We start from the raw sequence: 12,851 nt of genomic DNA on the forward strand, positions 1-12,851 counted from the left end.
AAAGAAAGAAAGAAAGAAAGAAAGAAAGAAAGAAAGAAAGAAAGAAAAAAGATTCTGTAGAAAGCCTTCAAACTACCTTGTAAAAATATGTATATTACAAGTATAAAAGTCTTCATAGTCGATATTTTGGGGTTGAAATGTTAATTTTTGACATGCAAATTGAGTAAAGCAGACTGAGTATTATAATCACATTTTAATTATATTGGACTAAATTATTCATTATGAAATAATGGCAAATATAGCAGTGGGCTATGTTCAAAGGAAAAGGGACATTAATGAAAATACAAATAACTTTAGGCCTGGAGGAAAGATACATGAATTGATAGGCATAAGAACTAGTTAATAAAAATATAGTAGGTCTGTTATTATGGGGTGCAAGTACCTTAACAGGGAGAGTATAGAGGTCCCTGAAGAACTCTTTAACCCTTAAAAGAAACAGGTAACAAGAACAATCAGTAACTAAAGCTAGACAAGTTCAAACTGGGAAGAAGTTAGACATTGTAACAGTTTTGATGAGTGGAATCAGTGGAATAAATCGATAAGAGAAAGTGATACCTTTAAAACACTCTCCTTTTTGTATAAATTGTATTCAAACTGATGCTACTGGGACATCAACACTTAGCAAATGAATGAAAATCTGCAATTCATGTTAAACAAGTTTTCTGGCAAGATAATCTGATGATACCACTTCTAACATTAAAATGTATCTATGAATCATTTTCAACAGAATTGGTGAAAATGTAGTATTTGGTATGAATAAATATTGCTATTTTATTCTGGCATAATCTTGTTTCACCCAGTCCTCTATTTTGAGGAATAAAGACCCATTAATAGCCATTTAATTCTAATGTTAGGATTGATCAAGACTTCAAAAATTGAAACCAGATTTAACTATCTTTAGAAATAAGCAGATGGCCTTGACCTCTTCAGCACTGCAAAGCTGGTTGAATTGAATGTCTTTTGGTACCTCCTACGTTTTTGATGTGCAGTTAATTTGTGTGCATCTTTTGAATGTGTGTGTCTGTGTGCACATGCATTTGTGTGTATATTTTTAAAAATATTATAGTATCTGATAAATTGCTGAGTAACTGTTATTTAAGTAATTTCTTGCACAAGGGACATAGAAAAAAAAAAGGTGAAATTATTCAGGTAAATTGTGAATAAAAATAGAAAATATTACATTTATGTTCTAGAAAGTTTGCTTTGTTTACTTGAATTACGAATGCTCTTCAGCTTCATCCAAGCATCTCATTATAATTGTGAGAAAATGCTTTCTATCTTTCAGTCATTCCCCTCTGTCTTCAATGTGTTGTGCAAGAAACATTTGGAGATTTACAATAAACGGCATATTTTATTTAGCATAAAACAGAAAACATATTCAGGTGTCAGATCATGTGAGGATAGATATGAAAAGAAGTCTATGCTGGCAGTATGTCAGAATGGTGAATCATTGATATCTGATATCATTCACATCAGTGTAGTTATACTTTTCTTACTATAATAGTAATTAGGATCAACTGAGTATCTCAGACAACTTGTGTTTCCTCCCTCATTTTTTAGCTGTGAGTGTATAAATTGCTCAAATGCAGCTACATTATTTTTCCCAATTGAATGTCCTGTAATTTTGTTCTTCATCCCCAGTAAGTCACATAACATCTAGATCTCATCTAGGTAAAAAAGACATTGTGTTTTGTGGGGAAAAATAATTTCTATTATTGCTTCAGATATTTTTAATAGGAAAAGGATGATATAGAATCATAGGAAACTACATAAAATGTTTATATATTAAGATAAAGTTTAAAATGAATGCCAATAGACTCATAAATATTAGAAGTGAAGGTACAGACTATATTTTGAGTTGCATTATTAATATAATTTGGTCAATGGCTAAGGCTTACATCCTGCTATTATTTTAATAAAGTACTTTGTGCAAATTCAAAACTCCTTACGAGGTATAAGTAATGGATCCCTTTTATGAACAGGTTAATACTCCAACTAGGGAACATTACATTTTCAGCCACTTGTAAAAAAGTGCTAAATTGTTGAGTGTTTCACTTCTAAGTAGTTGAAGTAATTTTATGTCCTGCTGCTCTATATGTTAAGTATATTTAATGTTTCCAGAGAAAAGAGGTTCTGTTCCCACTTTAACTTGTATTACAGTTGTGTTATAACAATAAAAATAGAAGTCATAAATGTTCTCCTTGTCCACCAGCATTAAAAGCATCATTAAGTTGTCTTCAGCTATAAAATAAAGAAAAAACTGTCAGGTGCTAGTGTCATTCAGTACTGAAATAGAGCTCAGAAAGAAACCTTCAAAACAGTAGCAGTCAAATTTTGCTCAGAATGTCTGTATTTTGCAGTATATCTTGATTTATTTTTGAGGACAGCAAATGTTTCCTCCCATACCAGAAGCAGACATTGCAGTTACAAAGGATGTATGCTCCAGAGCAGCCCAAAGAGGTGTTTCGGGGGCTGCTTCTCTTTCTTTGTATGTTCGTTCATTTGTTTGTATATAACATGGATGAAACAATTTCATATTTTTCCTAAATTATTTCACAGAACTGATTGAGCTGTTTTAACTATAAGTTGAACATAAAAAACACCTTAGGCAGGCAAGTAATATAGAAAAAATGATAAGCACAATTACTTAAATTTGAGAAACTTGCAAACAAGGGCTTAGAATGAAAATATATGAGCATTGCTATCGGTTATTGAAATGTTTACTCTTCTGCGATCTGTTCTCAAATTTCATTTCCAGCCAATAATGCCTCAGAGTTTGGAGAGGTACAAGCCTTTAATAACTCTCTAAAGAAGCCATCAGCACATTTTAAGTTTTTGCTTGTAATTACCTTGCACTCTATTTTTTTTTTTGATGAAAACAACTACCAATGCTTCTCCGGAAAGCATTAGAATAGGTTTTTGTTTGTTTTGTTTTGTTGTTATTGCCTCAAAGATGAATTGTCTTTATAAAAACTTTTGAAAATTGTCCTCATATAGCATTAAAATGAAAACATTTCTAGGTGGACGTTATTAAGGAACAAACAGGTACAATTATGGCACTGACTCGGTAGAAACCTATATTCAGACACTTTCTCTGAATAAAATAAGTCTTTGAGCCTGCATCATCTTTTCATCAGGCAGAATGTGAAATTAATTTTACATTTGAGCTTAGTGCTTTACCTATTAGATAACAAGGAATGAACATTTCTATTTCTCTCAAGCAACCACAAAGATGTTTCTAATGGAAATTTAATTGAAACTAAAATTTATCCTGAACATGTAATGATTTTTCCCCTTCAGAATGCATATTTTCACAAAATTTAAACATTGAAAAATATTCTATTCATTGTTTTGTTTATCTGGCATTCTACGTCTATTTAAATACATATATTTATACAATTACAACATTTTTTTCTCATGTTTTTTGACTTAAAGTTCAGAAGGTTCCAAAAAAAGCCCCAAGACATATGCCTGCATGCAGATGACATAGGGTGTTTTTTTTTTTTTTTTTTCTTTATTATTTGATTAATGAGGATATGTTGGAGAAAGTGTATCTCTTTTTTTCACTTGAGTGAATCTGTTCCCTGCTGCCTGTAAATGCTATTAGAAACATCTCCATAGCAACTAATGGTGATGCTTGAGAAAAGTGTTCCCAAAGTTTCAGATAAAGAAATAGATCATTAGTATCCCTTAGAAAGAAGTATTTTGTTTATGTAGGTGGAGATAATAAGTGAAAGGTGGCAAACACAGTAAAATAATCAGGGCACTGATGCCAGCAGGTGCAAAGGCATGATGTGATTATTTTTTACAGTTAGCTTGGTATTATTTTAGAGTCATTCTTGAATTGATGGGAGAGAGGTTTTTGTCTTCAGAGAATTTAGATGCTAGATGTGAATCTTGTTTATGATAGAACAGATATCTTTTTATTTCAGGAATGTCTAAAGTAGTCAAAAAAAAAAACAAAAAAAAACAGGTTTTGTTTATTTTCTCATTGATGCATTATTAGGAATTATAGCTAATATTGCAAACATTAATGTTTACATAATTTTTACAGTGGAAATAAAACTTATTTAAATGTCAAGGTCTTTTTTTTGTACGTATGTATGTGTAAATAACAGATGGTTTTGAACATCTTACACGGATTGTTGCTCAAGCCAAAAACTGCTCACCTGCGTCACTAATACTACAGTTCAACTTTCAAATTACTTTGTATATTATATACAACCTATATTTAACAGGTAAACCAGTATTCCAGGCAGCTTTGAGTATCTCCTTTAGTGTAAAAGTCATGCCATGAGCATGAAGCAGGTAGACTTAGTTTTGTTTGACCTTTATAGAATAGAACAGTGCTTTCCCTGACTGTAGTAAAAGTTAAGGGTCTCTTGCATCTTAGTGAATTTAGCTAAGAGCTAAAATATGAGTATTCAGTGGCTCCTTCACACATACAATGAAAAGATCCAAGTAATCTATAAGGAGCACTGTTGCTTTTGGAGAGGACAGTATTTTAAAGGAGGAAAGATTCCCTCTGCAGAAGAGAATATGATGTCACTACTCAGTGATAAAGTAGCACTCTGCCTTAATTTGAAAGGACCTACCTAATGAGCCATGCCTGGTTCCCTTTAGACAAATTTATTACTCTCACTTACCATGGACATCATTATTAATTAGGCAAGCGGGAATCATACCATACTGTCAGCAGAGATGCTGGATTACCCTGAAGCTGGGTGTAAGCCAATGACTTTCCTCACAGCTCATCCTTCAGCAGGGCTGCTTTCCTTCCAGTAGGGAATTAGCATACTGCTACAAGCTTTGTGACTGTTCCTCTTCAGAGAGTATATATTAATTCATATGGAGAACATCAGGCACAAATGGTACAGATAATCATTAGCAGTATGAAAGAGTACTTACAAAATAACATGAAATTAGCTAATGTCCATCAGTGAGTGGTTATAAAAATAAAGGTTCTCCAGCTTTTGAACTGGATACAACATATTTTAACTGAAGTAACTATTCTGTAAAAGTCAACTAGTGAAGATTCCTTCTTAATCCAGGCTTGTTTTTGAGACTCTTGACCGGTTTATCCTAAACTTGCAGAGTTCAGGACTCCTGACAGGTTTATAGTTGGATTACTAAGACAAAATTTCATATTGCTACCTTTCCAAGGACATTTGAACAGCTGTCTTTTAACTTTGTATACATATTGTTTCCTACACCTATACATAGTATGAATGAAAATGTTTAAATCTGTGATACGGTATATAGGTTTCACTTTTTACATACTTGAGCACAAATTAAAACTTAAAGATCTCATAGCAAAAGGGAGCAGAAGCGATACTAAAGAGAGCCTTGCAGAGTCATCAAATTGTTTTTAAACATAGAACAAAATACCACTAAGAAGGAAATGATTATCTCATTTGTATGGTGACAACTCATTGTGAACTAAAATATACCAATTAAATATAGTTGACTGGAACTTTTCTTACCATGCACTTAACCATATATATGGATATCAAAATCACATGTACATACAGATCATCAGATTACAATTAATTTTAAAAAATGAAAATTTTGTTCTGTTGAAAATGTTTATGTTGTATTTTGTTTTCATTCCAAATAAGAAAAGTTAAGTTCCCATAATATTTCAAATTAATTTTCTATGTTATTTTTCTGGTATAAAGGAATTTTGCTTTGAACTTTATTTTTCATCTTTTTATTATTTTACATTACTCTGTTTTGTTAATGAGTATATTGTGTATGTTATTTGTCACAATCTGATGTAGTAGTTGAAATAGTCTAAATTTTTTGTATGTAAGCCACCAAGAGGAAATACTATCTAGTATTGATTAGATCCTCTCTAAATCCAAGTATGTCTTCATTTTAATATAGAAATAGAAAAACCATGGCTTAATATACCAAATACAGTTTATCTCTTCTTTCTTGTTTCATCTTCTAGGACTGATGAAATACTTGATAAAATTTAGTACAATTTCTGCTAGCAATATTGGTAATAAAATACAAAAGCCTTTAATCACTTCAAAAGACTGTTCTGAGATTTTTGCACTTTTCAAACACATTTTAACAGAGATCAGTGTCAGTATAACTATTAACACTTCCGTTTTCACAGTTTCTAAAAGAACTCAACACTTTTTCACAGCCAACATATTCTTCGCAATAGAAAAGAAAGACAGTGAGAATGTGAGTCTCACAGTGTAACTTAAAAGCATCAAACCTTAACTGTACCCAGCTAAACACAGGTAGGCATTCTCGAACTAAGAATTACACTTCCTTCCATTTAAAAACAGGGCCTGTTAGTTCAATTGCTTTTAGTGATAGTGATCCCACATAGTTCCATAGAGTTGTTTCAAAAAATGCCAGTTTCAGGCACAGTTGAATTACTAGTATTTTTTTCTCTATTGGCTATTGTTAAGAATAGTTGAAGATGAGGTTGAGGTATTTTTTAGTTTCATCCAAGGTTATAGGTATGAAGATCCTCCCCGGGAATGATATGTACCTTATACATTAGTTTTGTTAAACTCCGTGCTGAATAGGTATTTGATTATGGACCAATACATCCATTCGGTCAGGTATAGGTAGCTCTGGTACTCTAATGAATTTCAGACCCCACTTAAGACCTGTTAGGCAAGAAGTACTGTTACACTGTATGAAGTAGCTGTTCTTTTCTGAAGGAGTGAGCACTTTTATTCATCCAGTTCCTACCGATGAGGTTTGTATTATCAGGTGCTAGATTATGTGTTTTATGTTGCTACACATACAAGATGAAACATTTGTCATAGTGCTGCTATTCTGTGCACTTTGAGGTTAAGCATGCAGTAGAGCGTAGTTGTCATTGACAGCAACCGAGACATTATGAAAACCTGGTGTGAGTAGAATTGACACTTTAGTTTTAGGTGAAGGGCCGAGGTGGAGGGGCAGAGAGAATGAAACGAAAGTATTTCTCATAGGACACAGACTGTTGTTTAGTCATATATAACTAATTCAAATACATAGCCCTCTCAACACCTGGAAAAATATGTTAATTCGGGAGAATATTTATTTTTGGAAATGCTGTTTTTAACATCTAACAACCTATGTTCATTCTGTTTTTTTCCACCCATTACTTACTTGAGGTTAGGAATTGATGAAAGATAGGTAAAGAAGGAGATGATTGCTTCACAACTGTTGGTCTTTTTAAAATCTGAAAAACTCAGTTTTGTCATGATGATTGCAAAGAGAGCTTGTGTTGCCTCTACAGCTGCTTTTTCTAGACACTAAAGCAATTTTGAACCTAGAGCATCCACGAGTGCATGCTGTCCTAAACCTTGAGCAGGTCAGTCATATATCCACTGAATGAAAAGAAAGGAGGAAAATAATGTGTACTCTACCATTGACTACTTACCTGCTCAAGTGTAATAATTTCATAGAGATTCCTATTTCATTTATTTCCGTCCTCTGACAGTTTAAAGTTCCTGGTTATCTGCCCCAGAGAGAGTTGGCTTGAATAATGTAAGGCTTGCATCCACTAATTATGGTCCCCTTGGTTTATTCAAGTTGGGTATAACCAGATGATGACGCTGCCCTGCAAGTCCTGTACTGATCTCAACTGTGCCCTCTGCAACTGGGTAGCATTGTAGAAGTTGCACCCACGCTACATATATCCAGATTTCCAGAACTGTTTGCAAGGACAGCTGGTGAGCCTGTGTTTTGTGACAGCTGCTTTGCTGTAGTACGGACAACATTAATTAAAACTGCTTCTGCAAGTGTATTTTTCACAAGGATGAATTACATGCCAGAATTTTAGCATAAAGCATCCTCTACTTTTTCAGGAAAAGAAAAAAAAAAAAAAAAAGAATAACATTTAAGTGATGGATTTTCTGATTAACTTGGTTATTTTTTGATTTAGTGCCAATTAAAAATGCTAGTAATCATTAAATACTATATATTACTGAAATCAGACATTCTCTGTTATGTTGAAAGTAAAGCCAAAAGTAACTTCTTTCTCCAGTTCCAAAGCCAGCAACCTAACCACTGGCTTCCAATATGGTCTCTAATGGTAATAGGCAGCCATAGATAAATTTTACAGTGGATTTTGTAAACATTAGAAGTATGGATTTGATTTATCTAGTCTCCATAGGCAAAATACAACAGATGGACTTATCGAATGCTTAAATAAATCTCTTGCTTCCTTTTGCCAGCCTTTCAGACTAGCATGGGAGCGTCAAATAGGTCAGAGAAGCTGATATTTGTGTTCTCATGTGAATAGAAAGTAGTTGACTTTTTATATAATTTATCTAATTTAAAGACATATAGCTGATAAGTGATTTTTTAAGATATTGAAAAATATGCCAAATATACTGTTTTTCTGTACCATCCTGAATATTGGGGTCCTGTTTAAAAGTCTTTGAGAAGTCAATGTTTAGACCAAAACTCTTATTTTCAGTTCCTCATCCCTCATTAGTTACTACAGTGTGGCAAAATTAAAAATGTCATTTAGACATGCTAGGTTTGGAGCATGGGCATTTGCAATAAAAATAGTTGATGTATGCCAGATTATATAACTTCAGGTTTTCATCAGGACAGTGATCTACTGGATCGTCGGAAACATTGTTTTGGTGTCCAGTCTGAATCTGGAGAAGATCTTTACTTTTCTGTGGAATTAGAGTCTGAGTTAACACTATGGGAAAAAGCCTTCCAGACTGCAACTTTTTTAGAAGTTGAAAGAATACAGGTGAGAATAACTGCCTTAATGATTACCTTTTGGTACATTAATACTCAATTTAAAAAATTCTCTGGCCTCCTGGAACTCTCAAATTATTATTTTATGTATGTAATTTTGTAAATCTCCTTTTGATGTTCCCAAACAGCTTGCAATCTAAAGTTCAGAAGAGACCAGCTCTGAGTTATTATGGCTACATGACATATAGCTGTTAACTAAAGTTCATGGACAAAAGAAGATGAATAATGTATAGATCAAGGAGAAAACAGCTATTTAGATACTCTTACTGTCTTATATGTTACTTCATGTATTATTGGATAACGTAAGAACACCTTGCATTAATTAAATTGTCCTTGCAATAAGCAGGAGTGAGAGTACACTGAGAGTGCTAATTGGTGTAAGCTGTACCTCTGGTACTTTATTCTTTCACATTTTTCTCATTTCTTGGATATCTACTAAATTGTCAGTTGACAGAGCAGAGTTGGATGACATTCTGGTACAGATTACTAACGGATTTTTATTGAATATCAGACTGGTTATTTTTACAGATAACCATTCTTTTTTTATGTGGAAAAAAAAAATGCATTTTGATTTACAATAGGAGGGAAAAAAAAAAAAACACACAATTATAATTCACCTAATCCTAGTGGTTATTTTAATGTTCAAATCATAAATAATGCATGTGGATGGAACAATTTTAGTTGAGGTTGCCATGAGTTCTTCTGTACACACTCCTACAAAAATCCTATTAATGTACTACCCTGTGCAAATATTGGATAATACTCAATTTCCATTCACTCATTTTCTGCATCCTCCTGTGAACATCAGCATGACAGTATTTATTATTATTATTGTTGTTGTTTTATTATTATTGTTATTATTACTGTTATTTAGACAACTGTTAGTCTACAATTATTTATATACTACCCCTCTTCTAACCTATAAGCCAACATTGCATAGACTGAGCTAGTATACACTAACAAAGATCCATTTTGCAAAAGCTATACTGCTGTCAGTTTTAATACATATTACCATCACTGAAGGAGGAGTCTGAGAAAGTTCGATTTTTATCTTTAGGTTGATGCACTCTGCTACCTTTTACAGGAGGTATTCTTACCTTTTGAGCTCTGATTGTTGTGCTGAAAAATGTAAATATAAAAATGTAGTTTTTCTGTATAAAATTTGCAACAGCATATATCCTCTGTTACTAAATATTTAAGATACTTTGTCTTTCTCATATAACTATAACATTATTTGCAGAAGCACTACTGTGCTACACTATTGTGTAGCTTTCTGCTACATCAGTAAAAGAAGATATGGCAATTTGCTCAAATAACTTTTAGCCCAGAAGCCACTTTGTATTTGTTTGTCTCTGGTATTGATTCATGCTGGAGCATTCCTAATAAAGTATTTTTTCTTTTTCTTTTTTTTCTTTTTTTTTTTTTTTTCTCTTGGGTTTTAGAACTAAATTTATTCAGAATAGCTCCCATGTCTTCTAAAAAGACTTTCTCTAAAAAACTTAACCTAAGATTTTTAAATTTTTACCTTTCGTATCACCCAACTGATGTTCAGAGTAACAGTTAAGAACTCAAAATATTAATTTCCTGGGACAGAACAATTACAGCATATTTGATAAAGTGGACTGTTGTGGTTTAACCCGGCTGGCAGCTAAACACCACACAGCCGTTCGCGCACCCTCCCCCCTCCCTCTCTGGGATGGGGGAGAGAAACGGGAAAGTGAAGCCTGTGAGATGAGATAAAGACAGTTTATTAAGATATAAAATAATAATGATAATAATAATAATATGTACAAACAAGTGATGCACAATGCAATTGCTCACCACCCGCTGACCGATGCCCAGCCCAACCCCGAGCAGCCAGCCCCCCCACCCCGGCTAGCCACCCCTATATATTGTTTAGCATGCTGCCAGACGGTATGGAATACCCCTTTGGCCAGTTTGGGTCAGCTGTCCTGGGTCTGTCCCCTCCCAGCTCTTGCTGCACCCCCAGCCTGCCTGCTGGCAGGACAGAGTGAGAAACTGAAAAGTCCTTGGCTTAGTATAAGCAGTGCTCTGCAGCAATTAAAACATCAGCATGTTATCAGCACTCTTCTCATCCTAATCCAAAACATAGCACCCTACCAGCTACTAGGAGGGAAAATAACTGTCCTAACTGAAACCAGGACAGTGGACAAACAGCCAGCTATTTTACAATAGCTTTTCATTGTGGAGCACACACCTATGATTTCACCTTTTTTTCTTTATTTTCTTGCCTCTCTTTCTATATCCCAATTTGGAAACAAAATAAAACAAAAACTATCAATTTTTAATATAACTGGCCTTGGTTTCCATATTTGTCATTCAGAAATCCATGACTGCTTTTATGTACCAATTTGCAGATGCATATAAAATCTGGTTTGAATAGCAAGTGTTAAAATTTGTCTCTGAAAAATTTCTCTGTGGAAAAAAAAAAAAAAAAAAGGCAGAGGTTCAAAATCAAGGCATTAACTACAAATGTTTACTAAAATTATGTTTTATGCAGTTATATTCACTTGAATATTCATATTTCATATGAATGATAATCCAGCTTTGTGCAGGTTTATCTAACTATACAGTGATATAATTTTGAGACTATAACTGCAGCTTAAAACTGCCATTCAGAAGTATTCAAATATATTGCATATTATGCCATAATCATACAAATAATAGCAATGTTTCTCAACTAGTATAAATTGGCATTAACCTCTGTTGAGGTTAATTGGGGCCCTGTTCTGATACATTTCTAAAGAATATATCACAATTGCAAATATTTTTAAAATGTATCATCATAACTCTGTAAGCAATTCTATTTAAACCTAATTTATAGCTCCTGCCATATATCTAAAACAAAAATTAGACAGACAGGTCTTTTTTTTTTTTTTTTTTTTTTTTTTTTTTTTAGGAAATAAATATATTACAGGAGAGTGTGGTGGTTTTACCCATATGAACTCCACCACAACCATTCTCTCATTCCCCCTCCTCAAAGGAGAAGAGGGAGAAAACAGAATGAAAAGGGCTCAAGTGTTATGATAAGGACAGGGAAATCACTCAACAATTATTATCACAGGCAAAACAGACTCAGCATGGGGAGAACAGAGAAATTTATTACCTATTACTATCAAGCCAGAGAAGTGAGAAACACAGAAAAGAAACTAAACCACCTTCCCTCCATCCACCCTCTCCTACCTCCTCCCCCGCAAGCAGCTCAGGGGAACGGGGAATGGAGGCTGCGGTCAGTCCACAACACTTCATCTCCGCTCCTTCACAGTCCCTCTCTGCCCCTGCTCCCCGTGGGGTCCCTCCCACGGGATGCCGTCCTTCCCCAGCTGAGCCTGCGGGGGCTGCCCACAGGCAGCAGCTCTTCAAGAACTGCTCCCACACGGCTCCGTCCCACAGGGTCCATCCCCCAGGAGCAAACTGCTCCAGCACGGGGCCCCACGGGCGGCAGCTCCCCCCAGACCCTCTGCTCCTGTGTGGGCTTTTCTCCACGGGCTGCAGCTCTGGCCCGGGGCCTGCTCCTGTGGGGGCTCTCCATGGGCTGAAGTGTGGAGATCTGTTCCATGTGGGACCCATGGGCTGCAGGGGGACAGCCTGCTCCAGGGGGCTCCAGGGGGCTCCTCCACGGGCTGCAGGAGAACTGCTCCAGCGCCTGGAGCATCTCCTGCCCTCCTTGTGCGGTGACCTGGGGGTCTGCAGGGCTGTTTCTCACTCCTTGCTCTCCCAGCTGCTGTTGAGCAGCAGGTGTTTTTCTTGTTTGTGTTTTTTTTTGTTGTTGTTGTTGTTGTTGTTTGTTTGTTTGTCTTTTCGTTTCTTAAATCTTTTCTTAGCAAGGTACAAACAACATCATTTACTGGCTTGGCTCTGGCAGGTCCCTTTGGAGCTGACTGAATCTGGCCCTTATCTGATATGGGGCAGCTTCTGGATTCTTCTCACAGAGGCCACCCCTGCAGTCCCCTGGTACCAAAACCTTGTCATGTAAACCCAATACAGAGAGATAGTCAAGCTGATAATAATTTGGCAATAATGTTATATGATACTGTAGTTCATGTCATTATAATGTTACAGTCAATCTTTAGTTAGTTTTCTTTAGAGTATCAAAA

The 12,851-nt window shown here is 35.1% G+C and overlaps 1 protein-coding gene across 3 annotated transcripts in view; it reads left to right on the plus strand.

Annotated features, from left to right (window-relative positions):
* The window catches only part of SNTG1 (syntrophin gamma 1), a 351,378-nt gene that overhangs the window by 312,537 nt on the left and 25,990 nt on the right, over nt 1–12,851 (plus strand). For all 3 annotated transcript variants that reach the window (XM_035316860.1, XM_035316859.1, XM_035316858.1), the window contains one exon: nt 8,573–8,725. In XM_035316860.1, coding sequence (XP_035172751.1) covers nt 8,573–8,725 — 153 coding nt within the window. The remainder of the gene's footprint in view (nt 1–8,572; nt 8,726–12,851) is intronic.

This window comes from Oxyura jamaicensis, chromosome 2 (assembly GCF_011077185.1).
Source record: "Oxyura jamaicensis isolate SHBP4307 breed ruddy duck chromosome 2, BPBGC_Ojam_1.0, whole genome shotgun sequence".
Classification (NCBI taxonomy): domain Eukaryota; kingdom Metazoa; phylum Chordata; class Aves; order Anseriformes; family Anatidae; genus Oxyura; species Oxyura jamaicensis.